Consider the following 22,856-nt stretch of genomic DNA (forward strand, 5'->3'; position numbering starts at 1 on the left):
CTAGACTCTGGTCTAGCCTGAGGACCCACCAAGGCAGGGTGATAGTTAAGTGGGCACTGGACATGGAGCCAAGGGATGTGAGTTCGAGTTCCAGCTCAGCCATTCACGCTATGTGACCTTTGCAAGTCCAATGTTCTCAATGGATTACTGCTCCCTCATCTGCAAAATGAAATGATTAGGTTAAATTGTCTCCAGGTTGTTTTACAGATCAGCCTCTCTCACTTTTTTTGGTGCTAGCATTCTAAAACATTCATTTAAGCCTCACTATGTCTGGCTACATGCAATCTGGAAAGAAGACAGTAATCAACTTTCTCAATGAAGGAATATAAGAATGGATCTAGTTTTCTAGCAATTACATAACAAATTTCAGTTCTTCTATGTGTCACTGGGTCTGTAATTTCATAAATATGGGTACTCACTCCCTAGTAAGAGATATTCCACAATTTGCAGCCACATAGCATCAGAAGAATACTGACATTAAAAAAGATGAGTTTTTGAAATGTTTTATATGACTGCACATGTATAACTTACCATCTCAGGGAGGGTGAGGGGAAGGATTTCAAATAAAAATGTTAAAAAATTGGAAAAAAAAAAGTCAAGTTCTAGAAGAAAAAAAAAGATGAGTAGAGTTAGGGCTCCATTTCACAAGTAAAATCCAGCCTTCTCTCTTCCACCACACCTCACTGTACATCTGCAATGTCTGCCAGTACAACATAGGGGGCTGTTCACCTGATTACATATCATGGGGATGACATCCTTACAAGTCAAGAATCTGATTCCACTCCAAAATGGACTATTTTTCTTAAACATAAAATATTCTCTGTAACTGAAAACATTAAACTATGGTAATTTAGCCACCAATTTGGAATCTTAGCTACTGTTCATTTTGAAACCTGCTTTTGATACTCACACACTAATTTCAAACCTAATTTGGCTGTTCTTGATTTAGAAGGAAAAACAGATTCTTGTGATAAGATGTGAGTTCCCTTTAGACCCTATTTCAAAGACAACATAATGATTTCCAGAGTTTGTTGGGCTTTTTATTCATGTTTAATGTAAAAAGAAAAGTTGTCTCTAATATTTCCGTAAAGATCTACTGTTCTGGTTTTTCTCAATTTTTATGATAGTTTTATTCATCACACAGCAATATGGTGTATAATTTATACTTATTAAAAGGGTCACACAATTGAATTTTTATGCTTTGTGTCTCTGTTTAACATCCACTACAAACACAAGGTTATCTAAAATTAGAAAACACACCTTACAATGACATCCCACCCAGACATTGTTTATGTTTGGCCATCAATCTCACTTTTTCTCCCAGCAGAGTGAATTAGAAGAGTGATAACTATCTCAGTCCAAAGGGTACAATGTACAATTAAGACATTAAACAGGAAACCAAAGAATGTAAAAATAGACAGAATCCCACTAGTGCCACCTACAGCAGACATGGAGAATGCAACTAAGACTGGTACAAAACGAAACTAGGAGGGGATGTTTACTCAAATCCATGGCATCTTACTGTAAGTCATTACAGATTTATTGTTGTATTCATCCTTTGTTGCCGAAGAAGACCATGCCACCAGAGAAATAACGACATGACTTGCACTTGACTTTGTTTTGAGTGAGGGAGGGCTGTGCAGGTCACCAGCCTCACTTCTCCTCCAGAGCCATCTGAATCCAGTGACCAGATATTCATCAGGATGACTGGAGATGACCCAGGATGAGGCAACTGGGGTTAAGTGACTTGCCCAAGGTCACACAGCTAGTGAGTGTCAAGTGTCTGAGGTGAGATTTGAACCCAGGTCCTCCTGACTCCTGCACCTGGTGCTCTGTCCACTACCACCTAGCTGCCCAACAGCTTTACAGAAAACCTTTCAGTTAACAAAGAAAATCATAACCACTTAGTGCAAGAAATGAATATGCTTTTCATCAGAAGGGAGGATTTGAAACTGAACCTTCACCTAGGTTTGCACCAAACCAAAAAGAACAAGTAGTAATGCCCAAAAGATGTGTGTGTGTGTGTGTGTGTGTGTGTGTATGTGTGTGTGTTAAAGGGATAAAATAAGATACAGGTATGGCTTTGAAGTTTTGGCAATATTAGTTCAAAAAACATCAAGACAATCATGGGAACACAACTTAGCATTAGACCTCCTAATGAAACTTACCTTACATTCCACCACACTCTGATCTGATTCACAAGTAACATAGATTTCATCTACTGCTCGTCGAAGATTGTCAAAAAGGAATGCCCAGTAGCGTGCTCTTAAGTCAATTTTCCGAGGATGCCTTGTTTTAGTGGGACTTTTCTCAAAATGTTTATCTCCAGCTGAGGATGATGTTATTTTACAGTCTACTGTAGCATTCTAAAGAAAGTTTAAAAAAAAAGACTTTTTATTGTTAAGAAGTTTTAATTTTATGTAATATTCATGTAATATATTTAAACACTTTTAGACAAAACATTCTTCTTTTCAACTTACACCATATTACATCTATGTTAACTGAAACAAAGTTTCTTGCCATAAAACAAAAGGGGGAGCTTTATGATTCAATATTTCGTTTCAAATATTATTTGGTGAATATTCAAGTCAGGTTCAATAGTTGAAAATAAAAAGTCACACATGTGGTTCCTCATTTAAATGGAACACAAGTCCAAAGATTCCTCAGTGCCTGAGAGTGACCCTGGATTCTCAAAGGCTCAGCTGGTGTAATACAAGCTTTGAAAGTTCCTACCATGGCAGAAATGCTTCCAGGATGCTGACTGGTTCTTATCTAAGGACTAGTTCAGCTAAATGTGGAGAGGTGCATTCTCAAAACAAAGTAGTGAATCATCTGCTGTGACTGATCGGTGTGGTTATACCCACAGATCACAAATCTATGCCAAGTACAGCACAGATTTCTATGCACAAATGTTATTCCTAGATGGTTGAGTACTGGGCTTGGAGTCAGAAAGGTGTAAGTTCCAATGCTACTTCATACACTTACTGATAGGATCACAGACAAGCTGCTTAACTTCTCTAAAGCTCACGACCTCTGTCTCTGAAATAAAGATATTAATACATGTAGTACCTACCTCTCAGGGCTACTGGGAGGCTCAAATGAAATAATAATGCCATAATACTAATACCAATTATTAATTCATACATTAAATGTATTTCTTTGCTTTAATTTAAAATTGAGAATTCATACTAATCTAAGAATAAGCAGTACAGGTAACTTCATCTTAAACTATTTTTCCCATGATAAGTAAAAAACAATGACTAGAGGAAAGAAACAAAAAAATGAGAATAATGAGATCAAGAACCCTAGATGGACAATTATAACTGAATAATGAATTTAAAATGTATTAATACATGTCTAAAATATACATGAAACATTATTCAGTCATCTAGTAAAAGTTCCTTTTTTATAAATACAAATTACCTCCTATTTACAGAATTTCAGAAATTTTTTATAGACTAATGGGTAAAACAAAATTCACCTGAGACAAAAGAAGGTATGTACTACCAGTGAGTTATCTAAGTGGAAAATTCAAAATTAATATTTCAGCACTAAATATAAAACAACAGCACATCATTCCACTGATACTTTACAAACTGAATTCAAATGAAAATTTGCCCTATTCCAGCAAAGGAAGTATTCAATGCCAGCTGGGTCTGTTATCAGAAGAACATCTCCCACAGATGTTATGCCCTTTAATGTCATGTTTCAGCCCTAGGCTATCAGTGTTGTTTCCCAATGGTTGTAAAACCATTACAAACAATCTCTTTCCACAGGGGAATCTTTGGTAATTGCACTACTGATTTCTACAAAGAAACTAGAACCATTGCCACCAAAAAAAAAATCAAACCCAAAGCAAAATCCTGTGCTCTGGAGATGAGTGCTTTCTTTCCTCTACTTCTCCCTGTCCCGGCAGAGAATGCATCACCTCACCAAACCTCAGCCACCTGGAGATGAAATTTCAACAAAGTGTTGTCCTTTAGTCTATATTTCTAATTAATTGACATATTATTTTTTTTAGACAGCATTTCTTGTATTTGTCCATGGCTCTCTCACTGTTCTGATATCTTTGTCACCTTCTGACTGGACCAGACTGAAGTCAAATCATGGCTTCTAATCCTGGTCCTACCAATTACTAGGAGCATGACCTTGGGAAAATCACATGTCCTTCAGTTTCCTCAAATGCAAAATAAAAGGGTTGAATTAGATGATCTCCAAGAGTCTTCAAGACTATGATAGGGCCACATGTAGCTCTAGGTCCTCGAGTGAAGCCCTTTGAATCTAAACTTCACAGAACAAATCCCCTTAATAAAAGAATTTGTTTTGTAAGACTTGGACTCAATCAAAAGGCTGCACCTGAGGACCTAGAGAGCTACATGTGACCTCCAGGCTGCAAGTTTCCCACTCCTGGTCTAAGATTTATGACTATAGCAAACACCACTCTCATGAGGGTACCCTCTCCCCTAAAATATCCATCCTTCATCTCCACCAAGGTTGTAATCTTTGCCCCTCACTTTAATAAGACCATCCTGTTTAAAAGTCCTATACTGTCCCAGCTTATCCTCTCACTGTGGATCAAATACCAGTGCTTCAAAGTACTTTACAACATGGCTTAGAACCTACCTGCATGGCCTTCACACACCACAACACAATTTAACTCCTTTTCTCACCTCAACTCCACGTTGTCCATATGCCAAGAATATTCAGTCTTAAACAGTCTGGCAAGTCTTTTCTTCCCATTACTTAAAAAGCTCCTGGAATCCTACTTTATACTTCCTATACAGAAAAGCAGAATGCCAGTAACTGTCAATCAACATCCCTTCATGGAACGTGTAACTCCAACAGCAAGTTTTCATTCATCCCCATTAGGTACCCATAGTTGTCCTCCTCAGATGCACTTTACCTTGGTTTGTATATGATGTGAATTCTTCAGGTATTGGCTTAATGTTCCTATTCCATTTCTCCAACCAATCTCATCCTCTGACCTTTTGTTGTATGATTATGTGTACTATTTGTCTAAAATGGCAAATTCCACAGGGGCAGAGATTTGTCTATGTAATTAAATGTGTATGATACCCTGTACTGTCCATACAAAGATATTTAAAGAACCATTCCTAATTGTTCCCAATACAGGCCACATTTTTTCCCACAATCCGGTTTGTACAACACTTGAGTATAGCCAATTCATAGGGCCCAATACCACAAAAGACATCAGCAACAGTTTCTTTACCAGTCATCTATATTCTAGGGCATTTAAGTGAAGCAGCGGAAAAAGCACAGGAGTTGAAATCAGAAAGACCTGAATTCAAATTCTGCTTCAGACACTTATTAGCTGTGTGATCCTGGACAAGTTACTTGAACCTCACCATGTCTCAATTTCTTCATTGTAAAATGGGGATATCAACCTCACAGGGTTATTGTGATGACATGTTAAAAAAAAACAAACCTTTGTAAAATATAAAGTACTCCATAAATGCTGTGAACTGTTGTTATTATTAGTGTCATTAGTAGCAGTAATCTTATGCAAGCACACTGGCATATTTAAAAATTCCAAAACCAAAGGCTACCAAAAAAAAAATAAATAAAACTCCTTGTGAAATGAACAATAAAAATCACACCATCCACCTCACTGTTGCCTTTGTTCATTCAGGACTCCATGGATCACAGCACCCCAGACTCTTCTGTCCTCCATCATCTCTTGGAGTCTGTTCAAGATTGTGTTCCTTGTTTCCATGAAACTATCTATCTCATCCTCTGCCATCCCCTTTCCTAACATCAGAGTCCTTTCCAATGAGTCCTGTCTTCTCATTATATGACTAAATTATTTAAGCTTCAGCTTCAGCATTGGACCTTCCAGTGAATATAGCCTGAATTAATTTCTTTAAATGTTGACTGATTTAATCTCCTTCCTGTCCAACAGACCCTCAAAAGTCTTCTCCAGCATCATAATTCGAAAGTACCAATTCTGCAGCATTCAACTTTCCTTATAGTCCAACTCTCACAGATACACAATACTCCTGGAAAAACCATAGCTTCAACCATGCAGACCTTTGTTGGCAATATTATGTCTGCTTTTTAGTCTGCTGTCCAGATTTGCTATAGTATTCTTTCCAAAGAGCAAACATCTTTAAATTTCATGGCTGTAGTCCCTGTCTGCACTCTTGGAGCCCCAAAATATAATATCTGACACTGCTTCTACTTGCCAAACATAACAGGATGAGTCGCTAAGATTTTAGGTTTTTTGATATTAAGCTTTAAGTCAGTTTTTACACTCTCCAATTTCACCCTCATGGCTTCTTGATTCTTCTTCACTATCTATCAATAGAGAGGAATCATCTGTATATTGCTGCCATTTCTCCCAGCAACCTTAATTCTGGCTTTTGATTCATCCAGCTCTGTATTTTGCATATACGTTAAATCAACTCATTTTGAACAAAAGATCTAACAGTTAAACTAGAATCAAAGGGTATTACAGATAGAGAGGATCTTAAAATTCAGTTGTCTCAATTTGCACAGGAAAAAACAGAGGACCAGGGAAGAAGTGACTTGCCCAAAGTCATTCACCAAGAAAACCCAGGTTTCAAGACTCCTAGTCCAGGAGTCTTTCCATATCACAACTGCTTCACTAAGGAAGAGGAATAGAAAAACTCACATATATAGACTCAATGATCAAAGCAGTGAACTGTTTTATGGAATGTACTTAACTGAATCAAAATTCAAGCCTGCAAGTAAAACAAAATATGCCATCTGCAATTTCTGAACGATTAAATCCGTATATCACAACATTAAGGAGTAGGCTGAAAGCATTAAGTAGAAATACTGATACTACACCTGTTTAGCAGTTTTCTGTGTGCCCTGAATCGTTCGCTTAGATTTTCCACCAGTCTGCCATTTAGACTTTCCTTCAATAAAACAAAAAAGGGTTGTCACTTACACAGAAATCACTTTAATTCATTCACAGACATCCACAGACTTAACCTCCTGTTTTCAGCATTAACAAACTTTTCATACCACTTTTCTTTGTTAAAGTTTTGGAAATTCTACAAATTGCAACAAGAGAGAAAAAATACATTAGTGCAAAGGGTTATGGACCTCTCTTTGGCTGCCTAGTGAAAACCATGGACTTCTTTCTCAGAACAATGGCTTAACTAGATAAAATACAAAGAAAGATATAAATTATATGACTTATAAAATATTTTAAAAACAAATTCATGGACCTCAAGTTAAGAATCCCTGCATGAGTGAAATTAATGCTGGAAAATAAGATGTTAAAATATAATTACTATATCTGGAATATCCAGTCATCTCAAGAAAATAAATTATGGAGGCAATAGATGTTTCTGGTAAAGATGTAGGATACAAGACTAATTAACAAAAATCATCTGAATCCTTATTCACTAAAAACAAAGATAAAAAAATTTTAAAAGACCATTTACAATAACAACAACTATCAAACATCTGGAAACTAATTTATTATAAGGGCATATGGTAGATTAATATATATTATTAATATACTAATATATGGCATCTTAAAAGCTCCAATGAATGAAATAAAGAAAAGCAAATAATTGGAAGATCATTCACCAATCAAAAAAATGAGCAAGATTAATATAATAAAAATGATAGTACTCCTCAAATAATTTATATAGTCAATGCTAATTAAAATACTAAGGGTTTTCTTTATACAACTGGATAAAAACATAATAAAACTCACATGCAAAAAATAGATGAGAGAATATCAAGAGATATGTTAAATGTCAAGGGTGGTCAAACTTTAAGGTTTATTACAAAGGGATTATTGTTGTTAATAATAATAGCTAGAAATAATATAGTACTTAAGGGTTTCAAAGTGCTTTATATCCATTATCTCATTTGAGTCTTTTGAAAAAACTGTTTTCAGTTATCAGATATTGACCTTTTCTCCTTCCCACATGGCCTCCCTGTACTAACAGAAAGAAAAACAAAACATCCCATCACAAATGTGTAAAGCGTAACAAATTCCCACACTAGCCAAGTTTAAAAAAATCCCTAGATAGATAAACAGATCTGCCTCTCCCTTACCCTCAGCTCTACCCCCACTCACTGCATTCATCTTCCTCTCCTCTCATTCCTTTGTGCTCACTCTTACACATTTATTTTCCAACTTTGGAATCATGTTAAGGGCAGGCTCTGCATGCTTCTGGGAGACATGTCTAGGCCATGCTTAATCTTAATCCTCTTATGTGTTTTGCTTTCTTCTTTCTGAACATACTAACTACTATATTATTCTAGGATGTCAAGGACAGTGCAGGCTGAGGACCTGCAAACTTTCAGTTCACTCAAAGCAGTCTGATCTTCAAAGGCTAAGTCTGAATGCTGTCCCCATGATCTGACTTCTTTGACAACACAACTGTGGGTTTACCCCTATTTGGAGCTCCAATAGACTGCTATGAGACTTGGTTACCGTCAGGCTGCCAGAAAGCTCTGCAGAGTCAGAAGGACAAAACTGTAGGCTCCCCTTTGGTGTGGACTTCCTGTCCTGCTTATTCCAATGGAGGCTTGGGACCAGGCTGAGGGCTCGTAATTTGTGCAGTGGTTGTAGGGAACAGCTAGAGTGCACAGCTTCTTACTACTCCACCATCTTAGCCATTCTCTCCATTGATTGACTTGTATAAGGACATATAACTAATTATATGGATACAGGGCAGAAGTTCAGTCTTTTCAACCACTATTCCACTGCCTTTTTCCACTATAAGGTGAAAAAATTATTATTATTATTTTACTATAAGATCTATCCAGTAATGAAAGGGATCACCTATTGAGGTCATTGGGCAGTGAGCTCCCTGTCACTGTAAGTGTTCATCTGGGGTTAAATATCTATATTTAGGCAAGACTGGAAGAGGTGTTTCTTCTTTGGGTGGAAGTTTGAATAGATGACCTCTAAGATCCCTTTCATTTTGTGATTGAGACAGAGTATATTTTTTTTAGACAACTGAACTTTTTAAAAAATACTTATTGGGCTGAAGATCCCATTTGCCATTTCATGACTCAACTAAAACACCAAATTCACAAAACATTAGAAGCAATGAATTCATAATTTAAAGTTAAATTAAAAAAGATTTAATACTTTTCTTTTTTCATGGATAGGTATTACGAAAAGAAAGTATTGTAGATTTTCCTACTTATTTCATCAAAGATATTGGTTAAAAGGACAGGACTATTTAGGTATAAAGTCATTCATAAAAGAATAGAGTTTTGGGGAGGTCAAAGTGAAGAAGCTGTGTGAGCACAGTTCATTCTTTGTGACATGGTTCATATATTATTGTTGTTGTTCTGGTTCTTCAATCATTTTCATCATGTCCAACTCTCTGTGACCCTATTTGGGGTTTTCTTGAAAAAGATACTGCAGGAATTTCGCCATTTCCCTTTCCAGCTCATTTTACAGATGAGGAAACTGAGGCAAACAGGATTAAGCAACTTGCCCAGGGTCACATGGTAGTAAAATGTCCGAAGTCATATTTGAACTCACATCTTCCTCACTCCAGGCCCAGCACTCTATCCCTGAGTTACCTAGCTTCCCCACATCAAACATGTTTTTCTTTTAAAGTTTCTATGACTTACTCACATAGATTTTGTGTTGTTCAAGTCCCAGGCGTATTGAAACTTCAGAGAAATCAACCTGTGCAACAGCTATGTGAATGGAAAGAAGGGATGTGCTCTAAAGACCATGGAAGCAGAATAGACAAGATGTGGTAACTAGACAGATGGGCTGAATGAATGTGAGGAGGAGAGGACACCAAGGCTGAGATCCTGGGAAGATGGCAGCATTCTTGAGAGAAACAGGGACAGCTGAAAAAGAAATGAATTTGGCAGGACAAGAGGCGGAGTTCTGTTTTTGAGTGTGACATGTCTATGGAACATTTTTGAATTTCCAATTCAAAATGTCCCATTGGTGATTGGTGGTGCTGGACAAGAGCTCAGAAAAAGGACTAGGGGTGGATATATAGATATGGGAGTTTTCTGCATAAATGTAATCCCATTGGGAGTCAATGAGGTCACAAAGTGAGAGAATGGAGAGTGAAGAGGTCACAGAACAGAGCCTTGGGGTTCAACCACAGTGGACAAGGCATGAATACTGGTCCAGCAAAAAAGACTGAGAAAAGTTATTATACAGGTTAAGAGGAGAACTGAGAGAAAGCAGAAAGTCTCTCCAGAAAGGAGAGCCTAAACAGAAACAGAGGATGGTCAACAATGGGAAATGCTACAGAGGGGCCAAAAAGGATGAGAAATAAGAATAAACTAAGTAAGATGGAGACAGTTAGATGGCACAGGGGACAGCGTGCTGGCCCTGGAGTCAGGAGCACCCAAGTTCAAATTCAACTTCAGACACTTACTAAGCTGTGTGAACCTGGGCAAGTCATTTAACCTTGACTGCCTCAAAAAAAAAAAAAAAAACCAAAAAAAAACTAAGAGATCACTGTTAACAATGGATGGAGCAATTGAGTTTAATGATAAAAGTAAAAAAGCCAGACTGCAGAGGGTATAATGATTTCTATAAATATATATGGTTACTCTGAATATATAAAATATAGACTACTTGGCATATTGTATTTCAATCTGAGACATATTCTCCCCTATGGGATACAGAGATTATGTTTGTTCCCAACTCAAATTTATTTGAACATCTTCTCTCTAAAAGCTCCCTTTTCAGAAACAGCCAATGGCTCTTTCTATCTCTCTAATTAAATCAGAAAGAAAAACTTCTCTTTAACACCTACTAATCTTATTTTTGATAGTGAAAGATATGCTGCTTGGGGAATGGGGATCAAATTATAAGAAGAGGCACTAGATTCCATGATAGGTTGTCAGAGAACAGTATTATAAGTCATATATCCTAAATACATTAATATATCTTATATTTTTCTTCCGAACTTAACCAAAATCCTAGAAATAAGTAATTTTTTTTCTTTAAGTTGTCCTCATTTTCTTTTTAATTTTAAACATGCAAAAAGACTGCATTCTATTAGATGTGCTGTTGTTTTTTTTTAAAGCCACATCTTTAAGCCTCTCACAGGATATCTGGATTTTCTTTTTTTTTTTAAGTTATATTCTTTTTTTTAAATCAACAAAAAACTAACTTCTCAACTTTTCTCCCTTCTCACATTCACCCCACTCCCATCTCATTGAGAAGTAAGGAAAAACAAAATCCTTGTTACAAATATGTATAGTCAAGCAAAGCAAATTTCCATATTGGTCAAGTCTAAAAAACAGGTAGACAAGTATATACATACACACACATAATCTATGCGTGTGTGTGTAGATATATATACACGTGTGTATCTAAATATGTCTCATTTTGCATTCTCAGACCTTCACCTCTTTATCAGGAGACAAGCAGAATGTGTCATCATTAGTCCTCTGGAATCATGGGTAGTCATTATACAAATGAGAGTTTCTTCAATTCTTTCAGAGTTGTTTACCTTTACTCTATGACTATCTTAGGATAAATTTTTCCCAAGATTTTCATGCTACATGAGTTCCTATGTCTTCTCAGATTTCTCTGAAACCATTCTGTTCATCGATTCTTACAACACAATAGCATTCTATCACATTTATTCTCCACAACTCGTTCGGCCATTTCCCAAATTATGGGTACCCCCTCAGATTCTCATATTTTGCTACCTCAAAAAGAACTATAAAGAGCTGTATTTTCAGAAATCCATAGGTTGTGTTCTGCTTAGGATTAATCATTCCCTTAATCTATCTTCCCTCCTTCTCCCCCTACCCCATTTTCCAACTGAATGAATATATTTCTATAGTCAACTGTTTGTGCATGTCCTTCCCTCTTCAAACAATTCAGATAAGCATGAGGTTCAACTGTCTGCCACTTCCCCTCACCCCCTCTACGTCTATTTGTTCACCCTGATTATGTGAGCTAATTCTCCCTTTCTTTTCCCTTCTTCCACCAGTTTATTCTTCTTCCCCTTTCATCCCATCATTCTTTTTAGCAACCACATGTAAGTCTTTTAGTTAGACTCCCTCTGTGATCCTGATGATAAGTTTCAGAGGGGACACATATATCCTCACCCTATATTAGAATAAAAGCAGTTTATCTTAGCTTCATCATTTCTCTTTGTTCATTTGTATTTAACTTTTTATGTTTCTCTTCACTCCTGCGTTTGAACTTCCAAGTCTCTACACAGCTCTGGCCTTTTCAGCAGTAATGCTTAGAAGTCCTCTATTTCATCAAAGATCTAAGTTTCCCTCTAAATGATTACACGTAGTCTTGTGGGGTTGGCTACTCTCCTTTATTCTTGAAGAAGACCAAAATGACAGCACTACATTGCAGTCAAAGCACAGTGCCTGACTGCTAATCAGAATCACATGAGCTTGGAAGGCTCTAACACAGGTCAGGCATCAATAGTTCATGTGAACATTTGAAGGAAACCTTACACATCTCTAACCTTACACATCTCATATTTCTTTTGAGCTACTGCAAATCTGCTTTGCTCAGATAGCACAGCACCTTCTTGGGCGTGGGCACACCATACTGGGCAGTCTGGTGCCAGTGTTTCCCATGTCTCACAATCAACTCCAAAATTCTTTAGACAGACCTTGAAAGTGTCTTTGTATCACTTCTTCTGACCTACAAGTGAGCGCCTGCCTTGTATGAAAACGGTCTTTCAGGGAAATGAAGATTTGGTATTCAAACAACTATTCACAGGTTCCCAAAGTGGGAGCTGTAATGATGGGGCATAGTGTGGTACTAGCCTTGGGTGTAACTAGGGAACACTGAATAAAAGTAAGGGTTAACCCAACCTAAGCCCAGGGGAGGGCTGGGTAATTTTTTTTTTTGAAAAAGGGGGAAAGTAGGCCAAATAAGTCTCGTAACCTCTGAACTGTATGCTGGTAGTAGATAGCTCCAGAATAGTCAGTCATTCCTCAGGGTCATTTGGATACCACTTATAATGCCTTAATAAGTGATCTTACACAAGTTACTCCACTTTCAAATGTGGAGGCAGAGTCAGAGAGCCTCTGAAGTTTCCTCCAGCTCTGTAACAATTCTTGTTGACTGGCTGCAGATACTCAGTCTCTAGCCCTTCCCTGCTCAGCCACTTTCTTTGCCTTCTTTGCTAACATCTGTCAACCAAGGGGTGTACTGTCTAACCCAAGCCAAAAAACATGCACAGAAATGAGAACAGCTTAAGTGAAGTGGGGGGAAAAGATACAGCAATAGTCAGAGAACAAGTGGGGACATCAAGGAAGATGCTAACAAGATGGCTGAGCTGAACCAAGAAGACTAAGATAAAGATGGGAGCAGGGGGAAGAAGACTATAGGAAAAGGGGGTAGAATATGTTAAAAGTATAGATATGGGACATTATTTCCTCTCTATTACCCTGAGGGACATAGCTCCAAAATGCCTTTCTAAAAACAGATAAGGCCAACCCAGATGAATACTGAAGTCTCATCTTGACTTATTTCCTTTAAGACCAGAACACTATAACCAATAAAATTATCTCTTAAATATATTTTTAAAAGAATAAAATAAGATTTAACTATTCAAGTTAAAAAAAATCCAACCTAATATTTAGTCACCTTTTTCAAAAGAAAATAGTCAAATTTATTGCAAAATACACTTCATAAATTAAAAAAAGTAAAAATACTGCTTTTATCTCAGCAAGGACATCCTTCTTAACATCATTCCTGAGATAACGTTTGAATTTAAATATACATATAATGGAAGTGAAAGGAAAAATAAAGTTCCAATAACCTGACTTCCTCTCCAAATCTTCATGGTATTTGATTCCTTTAAGAAAATGCTTTCTTATAGAGTTACAGTTCCAGGAGGCAAGATGGCGGAGTGATCAGTAATTGCTATTTCCCTTCCCATGTGGACCTTGATGAGCCCAGAGAATATCCCCCCAGGGGAAAAACTCGGGAAAAGTGGGAGCAGCAGAAGCGGTAAAATAGTCTCTCAGCCCATGAAGCTAGGAAGATAGCTAAGGAGGGTCCCTTGTGCTGTTGCCGAAGGGGACCAGTGCAGGACCAGAGCTGTCTCAGACAGCCCCATCTCAGCAATAGAGGGAAGATTCTCAGCCCCAGAGGGGTGAAGTCCACAACCTCCAATAACAGGAATCCAGGCTTGCCTCAGCACCCCAGGGGAATCAGAAAGACACTAGTACAGATGGGATCACCAACCATTGAGCTTGCCTATGCTCTAGCTCAGCAGAGGAGACCTGTGGCCAGACCACCCCTCCCCCACACTTAACAAGGTAGCTCCAGGGTAACTTTGGGGAAACCCAAAAAGACCCCACCTGGCCTCTGCTTTCCAACACCAGCTAGCTCAGCACCAGTTAAGTTGCAGCATTTTGTGTATTCATCCTTCATTGCCAAAGAAGACCATGACATCAGAGAAATGATGACATGATTTGCACTTGACTCTGTTTTGAGTGAGGGAGGGCTGTGCAGGTCACCAGCTTCACTTCTCCTCCACAGCCATCTGAATCCAGTAACCAGATATTCATCAGGATGACTGGAGATGACCCAGGATGAGGCAACTGGGGTAAGTGATTTGCCCAAGGTCACACAGCTAGTGAGTGTCAAGTGTCTGGGGTGAGATTTGAACTCAGGTCCTCCTGACTCCTGCACTGGTGCTCTATCCACTGCACCACCGAGCTTCCTGGTAATAAAATGAGTCTTCTGTTCAAGGACCAACCTAACTAATGCGTAGACACTCATCACCTATCATTCAGACAACAAACATTTATTAAGTACCTAGTATGTTCCAGATGCTATTTTAAGTGTGGGGATACAAATATGAAAAAGAAAGCCAGCCCCTGCCCTGAAGGAATTTACACTCTAATAAGGGAAGACCACACACAAAAGGAAATTAAAAAGGATTTGGGAGAAGTGAATGGATAGAGTTCAAAGGAACATTGCCAGTTGGGCAATGAAGAGATGGTTGGCCTGGGAGCCCTCTTTAAACAGAAGCATTGGGATTGCTTTGCTCTGGCGCCCAGCCCTCCAAACAGAAGGGTAGAGGGTACTGAGAATACTGAGAAGGTGTGAGTATTAAGGAAGATACAATCTGGCAGGATGATGAGTTTTGTGGGAGGAATAATGGAATTCAGTCTGAAGGACAGCAGCCAGTAGGAAATAGATATAACCAGTAGGTTGGCCATTAGGTGATAACTTAATTTTGCTGTAGTCTTTTCCAGGGTTATACATTACTCCCCTTCATTCAATCTGTGGTCGTTACATTAATCTTCTTGCTGTTCCTCACATACATTATTCCATCTACCACCCCAATATCTGGTTTAATTTCAATTTATTTTATTTTCAGTTCCCAATTATCTCTCTACCCTTCCCCTTTCCCTATTCTTTGAGAAGCCAAGAGAAATAAAAGCCATTACAAATATATATAGTAATATATAGTAGGTTAATCATGTAAAAACAGAGAGAGAGAAGGAAGAAGAATATGTGCTTCAATTTGAACTCAGAATTCATCCACTCTCTCTTTGAAGATGGAGAGTTATTTTTCATTATAGGTCCTATGGAACTGTCTTGGATCACTGTGTCAGTCTTTGACAGCTCATCAGCAGTACAACATCCCTGTTATTGTGTACAATGTTCTTCTAATTCTGCTCACTTCACTTTGCATCAGTACATATAAGTCTTTCTAGGTTTTTCTGAAACCATCTTGCTCAGCGTTTCTTAAAGCAAAATAGTATTCTACCACTATCACATACCATAACTTGTTCAGCCATTCTCCAATTGATGGACACCCCTTCAGTTTCCAAGTCTTGGCTGCCACAAAAAGAGCTGCTATAAATATTTTTGTCCGTATGGTTTCTTTCCCTTTTCCTTTGATCCCTTTAGGGTACAAATCTAGTAGAAGTAATGAGTATGCACAGTATGAATGCTTTTTGGGTATAGTTCCAAATGGCTTTCCAGAAGAGTTAGACCAGTTCACAGCTCCACCAGCAATACATTAATGTGCCTGTTTTCCCACAGCCCTCTAGCATTTGTGATTTTCCATTTTTGTCATCTTCACCAATGTTGAGGTAGTACCTCAGAGAAGCTTTAATTTTTATTTCTCTAATCATCAGTTATTTAGAGTATTTTTTCATTTGGCTATTGATAGCTTGGACTTCCTTCTCTAAAAACTACCTACTGATATCCTTTGACCATTTATCCATTAGGAAACACCTTTTTTTTTTGTAAGCTTGATGTAGTTTCCCTAGAAATAAGGCTCTTATTAAAGAAATATACTGCTAAGAATTTTTCCCAATATCCTGCTTTTCTTTTCATTTTAAGTCATCAATTTGGTTTGTGCAAAAGCTTTTTAATTTTATATAATTAAAATTATTCACTTTAAATCCAGTGAACCTCTCTCTTATTTGATCATGAATCTTTCTCTATCCACAAATCTGAAATTCTTCCATGCTCCACCAATTTCCTTATAATGTCAGCCTTATCTTGGCATATGGTGTGAGCGTTAGTCTATAATTAGTCTCTGCCAGATTGCTTTCCAATTTTCCTGATAATTTTTGTTACCCCAATAGCTGCAATCTTTTTATTTATTAAACACTAAGGTAACTGGACCCACTAACCAAACTCTCTTTTTCTTACTCAGCCCCAAACGGTTTTGACGATTAAAGCTTTGTAGTATAATTTAAGACCTCACACTATTAAGTCCTCTTCCTCCCCTCACCCCCAATTTTGTTGTTGTTGTTGATTCCCTTTATATTACTTTTTGTTCCTTGAGATAAATCTTGTTAATATTTTTTCTAGTTCTATAAAATTATTCTTTGACAGTTCAATTAGTATGGAACTGAATAAGTAAACAAACTTAGGCAGTACCGTATTTTTATTACATTGGTTCAGTCTACTCATGAGGAACTAATATTTTTGCACTGTTTAGATCTGTATCTATTTGTGCAAAGTATTTTGTAATTCTGTTCATAATTTCTGTGTGTCCTGGCAGGCTGTTTCAGGTATATATGGTCTGTTATTTTAAATAGAATTTCTCTATCTCTTTCTGCTGTTTCGTTTTTAATATATAGAAACGTGGATGACTTGTGTGAGTTTATTTTATATTCTGCAACTTGCTGAAGTTGTTTCAATTAATTTTTTTTAGTTGACTTTCTGGGGTTCTCAAAGTAAACCATCATATCATGTGCCAAAAGTAGGAGTTTTGTCTCTTCTTTGCCTTTATTTTTTTCTTCATTGCTATAGCTAGCATTTCTAGTACAGTATTTAATAGTAATAATGATCTTACTTAAAAAGTTATTTATTCCCATTAGAGATAATGCTTGCTCTAGGTTTTAGATAAATTCTAATTATTTTAAGAAAAGTTTCATTTGTTTCTAAGCTCTCTGCTATTTTTCACAGGAATGGGTGTTACATTTTGTCAATAGCTTTTTCTGCATCTATTGAAATGATCACATGATTTGGTGTTTTTAATTAATGGACATCCCAATAACTTTGCCCAGGCTGCTCCGTCCATGACTGGAATATATCCCCTCCTCAACTATAACTGTTACAATTCCTAGTTTCCTCGAAGCTCAATTCAAATGCTACATTTTACAAAAAGTCTTTACCCTCTCAGCAATTACCTGGTACTTATTTTATGTATGTGTATATATGTGTGTGTGCATGTGCACATGCGTGCACACACAGAGACATAGTTTCTCCCTATAAAATATAAATAAGTCTCTTGAGAGAAGTTCACTTTTGTCTTTGTTTCTAGAGTGCTTAGTACAGTGTCTGGCACAAAGCAGTCACTAAATAAATGTTTGTTGATTTATTGAGGCAAGCAATGAAACAAAAAAAAAATTGGCGTCATGCGTGGCCCTGTCTTGTGTCCAAAGTGATGATGATGGAGAAGGAGAAAAGGAACAAGAAGATGATAAGAATCCATCAGTTTTTATATTATCAGCATTAATTTGACTTGGAACCCTGAAAGTGAAATCTTTGTCCAGTGTTCTTAAGTTAGAAGGACTAAAGGAGCTCATCCTTACATTCTTCCCATAAATGGAACCAGAAGGGGAAGAAGGGAATCAGCCTACTGTGTGCTAAGCACTGTGTTAAGCACTTCCAAGATATTATGACATTTGATCCATAAGATATAAAAAAAACTGCAATTAAATTAAAAGTAATTTTCAGACTTTCCTTAGGGAGGTCAACAGAAGAGCTTACAGAGTTAAGTTTTATCATGGGCTCAGGGACAATAAGAAACGTTATTTCAAGGACACTTGGTAATCCTGCCTCACAATGCTCATGATGAATATAAGCAAAAAGACAATTATGAAGATGCTTAAAACTTAAGTCTCCAATATCTGTTGCAAAGAATGAAGAGGTAGAAAAATTCTACACACACACACACACACACACACACACACCCAGAAAAGAACTGAGGAAGCCAACAAAAACTGCTAGGAAAAGGCAAGTAAGCCAAGTCAGCAAGTATTTATTAAGCACCTACTGTATGCCAAACCCTCGGCTAGGTTCTGAAGAAACAAAGAAAAGCAAAAACAGTCCCTGCCCTCAAGAAGCTCGCATTCCAACAGAAGAGATATCCTTCAAACAGCTCCATACAAATGAAATACACTGCATCTACTTTTTGGATATATGGTGGGGGGATTATTAGTTCTTTGTTTTCAAAGACAACCAAGGACACCAGAAGGGTAATGTCTTGACTTGTAAATGAATTTAGTTTAAGTGAGGCAGAAAGTAGTCTCACAGGGAAGGAATTAAGATTAAGGATTATGAAACCTCTTTAGAGAAGGTCCAACTATAGCTGGGATTTGATAGAAGCCAGAGAAGCTGGGAGGTGGAGACCAGAAAGGAGAAGGTTCCAAGAATAGAGGACAGCTAGGGAAAATCCTGAGATTCAGGAGACGGAGCATGGTGTGTGAGGAACACCATGGGAGCCAGCGTCACAATCACAGAGTAAGTACAAGAGAGTAAGGTTGTCAGAAAAGTCAAGCAGAGGATGTTATATTTGATCCTAGGAATGCCGGGGAGCCACTGGAGCTCAATGAACAGGGTATTGTGGAGAGCAGTGTGGGATATGCACAGGCCAATTTCACAGCTGAGTGAAAAAGAGAAAAACCTGAGGCAAGGAGAGCAACCAGCAGGCTCCTGCAACAGTCCAAGACTCCAGTAGGGTGCCCCTGTCAGAAGAGAAGATTTAAATTCAAAAAAATAAAAACGGACAGGACTTGACAAATGACTGGTTCTGAAGAGTGAGAGAGGGCTGTGAGCCTGAGAGACTGAAAAGACAGGAACAGAGTTAGCTAGTTGGTTGTTGTCCTTCATTCTCAAAGAGGACCAAAATGACATCACCATGATAAAGTCAAAGTTCATTGTGTCCAACTGTGGATGATCAGACCAATATGAGCCAGACCAATATGAGCTCGGAATACTCTACCACAGATTGGGCACAGATAGTCCAGGCAACATTTGGAGTGGATACGCCAAATTTGCGCATCCTACATTTACTTTGTGCTGTCTCAATTCTCCTTTGCTCAAAGAGCACAGTACCCTTTCTGATGTGGGCAAGCCATGCTGAGTAGTCCTGTGCCAGGATCTCCCATGTTGCACAATAAAATCCAAAGTTCTTGAGAGTGTCCCTGTATCGCTTCTTCTGACCATCATGTGACCGCCTGCCCCATGTGAGTTCTCCATAAAATAGTCTTTTTCCCTCCAAGTTAGCAACAAACTGTTTGCACTCAGAGAAGAGCTCTAATTTGTTGATATTGATTCTTCCAGTAGTCATTTTGCCTTGAGGGTGGCACTTTTGATGAATGCGAATATTTAGCTTGGAAAGGAAAAGCCTATGATCAGTCTAGCACTCTGCACCACACACTGCCTTTGTCACTCTCACATCTTGTCTGTCTCTTCTCTTTACAATCACATAATCTATGAGATGCCAGTGTTTGCTGCGAGGGTGCATCCATGAAGTTTTATTGCATTGAGGTAAACAGAAAACAGTGTTGGTGATGAGAAGGTCATGTGATGCACACGTCTTTAGCAGTAAATGACCATAGCTGCTGCTGTTTCCACCTCCATTCCTCCCTAGGACTCTCTGCCAAGTCTCGTAGTCTGAGCCTACTCTAGCATTAAAGGGAACAGAGTTAACAGTCACTCAACAGTAAAAAGAACTTGGGAAAAGGTGAAGATAATGAGTTGATTTGTTTATTTTTTGACATGTTGAGTTTAAGATGTTAGAAAATGGGTTCAGGCACGCATTTTACATCATGTACCACAATAACTTCTGAACAGACACTTGACAAAAAAATTTACATCATAAAAAAATCAAAGAATTTACAACAATGACTAGGGGAAACTTCTTAACAAGGAAGAGAAGAATTCTTAAAAGAGAAAACAGGCCATTTTAACAATATAAAATTCAAAAGCTCTGCACAAATAAGGACAAATATTTATATACCGCTTTAAGGTTTTTAAAGTGCATCACACAGATTATCCCATCTGATCCTCACGATAACCTTTCCAGTCTACAGAGAAGGAAACCGAGGCTGAATGGTTACATGCCTCAGCCAAGGTCACAGAGATCTTCTTGGCTCTTCATTTGGCTGTCCGTTCACTATTCCACCAAGCCAACAACAAAAGCAAAGTATCTAGTGTGAGAACTTTTGGCCTGAATTTCTTACCACCACTCACTAAGAATGAGCAGGTTCCACAGCTAGAGCCTGCAAAATCAATCTGAGACATCAATCACAGCCCCATGCTAACTGGCTGATTTTCTATCACACAAGGAGAAGAGTGAAAAGTGCTGGCTAGGAAACAGATCTAAGGAAATGATGTGCCAGAAGCTGTGTAAATAACAGTGGCTACAATGACCAAAATGAAATGCACCTGTCCCCGAGGAGCTTACACTCCGCAGGGAGAGACAACATATATGCCTAAGTAAAAACTAAACACATACAAATAAAGGTCATTTGGAAAGAGAGACAGAAGATGGGGGGAGGTTGTCAAGAAAGGCTTCCAGTCAATGGCAGCATTTGAGATGAGCCTGGAAGGAAACTAAGGATTCTCAGAGCCAGGTGTAAGGAATGAGCGCATTTTAGGCATGATGTGACAACCTATGTGAGACATAAGGATGGAAGAAGAAATTTTACATGTGAGACACAAGTCAACTTAATAGGTCAACAAACATTTCTTAAGGCCTACTATGTGCTAGGTACCGTGCAAAGTGCTAAGGATACAAAAAGTCAGTCTGACTGGAGTGGAGTATATAACGGGAACTGACATATAATAAAGCTGCCAAGGTTGATTGAAGCCAGGCTGTTAAGGGATTTAAATGCCAAACAGAGGCATATGTATTTGATCCTAGAGGTAATAGGGAGTCACGGAATTTATTAACAGAGGAATAATGTGGTCAGACCAATGCTTTAAGAATATCACTTTGAGAGGTGTAAGGATGATGGACTGGACAGGGTGAGCCTTGAAGCATGGAAATTAAAGAGAAAGTTATCACAACAGTACTGGTAAGAGGTACTGAGAGTCTGAACTAGGGTGATGGCCAAGGGAATGGGGAGAGGGGGTTGGATATGACAGAGGGTGAGGACAAAGAATCAATGAAAACAGTGGTTTAGGTATTGGAGAGTGTGAGCAGTCAGAGATGACTCCAAGATTGAAAACCTGGGTGATGAGAATAAATGCAGCATTCTTGACAAAAACCAGGAAGTTTGGCAGAGAGGAGATCTGTTTTGGAAAGGCTGGGTTTCAGATACCTGCAAACCATCCATTTCATCTGTGGCTGCTGGAACCAACTCTCAAGGGCTTGCAAAAGCCCAATGGTGAGTGTGAGCATTTACACCTTGGAAATGGACAACTGCTACAGAGCAGTTATTGGTTTTTGATTGTTTAGACTTAATAAAGTGAAAGAAAAAATGTTAATAATGCAGATTAAACCTTAAAGTGTATTGTCAGCCCATTACGTACCATCACATTCTACTATGCTACAAACACTGCTTGAGTTCAGCAAGGGGGCAGAAGAAGGGTCAGAGAATGAAGTCCTCACCACATGAGAGGCCAATAATGACAATAAGGGTCATTTATAGAGCACTTGAAGGTTTGCAAAGTACTTTGTCTCCATTATGTCGTCAGAGCCTCACAACACCTCTGCCAACAAGCACCTGGTCATGCTGAGCTGGGATTCGGGAAAGACCAGTGCTAAATGTATCATCCCCACAGAATCCACAAAATCCAACAACAGGACACAGACCCAATAGCAGGGCCTTGGGCACACTCACACTTAGATATGACCAATGATCAAAAAAAAGAGAGGGGAAAAATACGAGATTTGGAGACAAAGGAATTGGATTCAAATCCCAGCTCTGTTACTTATTTCCTGGGTGACTTTGGGGAACTCACCTAAGCTCTGCACCTCAGCTCTTCAGCTGCAAAACGAGAGGGCTGGAGCCAGATCGGTTAGCCTCCAAAGTCCCTTCTGTCTGTAAATCCAAACCCCTGGGATCCTATCATCCAGCAAAGGAGAATGAAGAGCAACTGAACACATAGGAAAAGAATGAACAAACGAATAAAAAAAAAGAAAACGTCCTCACTACCTGTGAGCTAAGCACTGGGAATACAAAAGGGGATACAAAAAAATGAGTCGATCCCTGCTCCTCAGGGGCTCCCCCTCTAACTGACAGAGACAAGATGAGAGAAGGCAGTTATAAGCAGGGTCAGGCACAGGAAGGGCTACCAAGAAGAATGGAAGGACTGGAGGTCTGAAGAACACGCACCGAGGCTGGAGGGGCAGCTCAGAATACTTGGGTCACACACAGCCCTGGTAGTTCTCCATTTCACCAGAAGATTTTTAGGCAGTAAGGCCCAGTTCATC

General features: G+C 38.4%; 1 protein-coding gene across 4 annotated transcripts in view; it reads right to left on the reverse strand.

Annotated features, from left to right (window-relative positions):
* SCAPER (S-phase cyclin A associated protein in the ER) overlaps nt 1–22,856 on the reverse strand; it is a 406,759-nt gene that overhangs the window by 349,635 nt on the left and 34,268 nt on the right. For 2 of the 4 annotated variants that reach the window (XM_072628639.1, XM_072628637.1), the window contains 2 exons: nt 6,832–6,902; nt 2,169–2,366 (listed from right to left, as the gene is read on the reverse strand). Coding sequence is in view for 2 of the 4 variants with exons in the window: in XM_072628637.1 (XP_072484738.1) it covers nt 2,169–2,366; nt 6,832–6,902 (269 nt within the window). In the remaining 2 variants the exon portion in view is untranslated. Of the gene's footprint in view, nt 1–2,168; nt 2,367–6,831; nt 6,903–22,384; nt 22,489–22,856 lie in introns of all 4 variants that reach the window. The other 2 variants (XM_072628640.1, XM_072628638.1) reach the window with 2 other exon arrangements.

The sequence above is a fragment of the Notamacropus eugenii genome, chromosome 1 (genome assembly GCF_028372415.1).
Source record: "Notamacropus eugenii isolate mMacEug1 chromosome 1, mMacEug1.pri_v2, whole genome shotgun sequence".
In the NCBI taxonomy this organism is placed as follows: Eukaryota; Metazoa; Chordata; class Mammalia; order Diprotodontia; family Macropodidae; genus Notamacropus; species Notamacropus eugenii.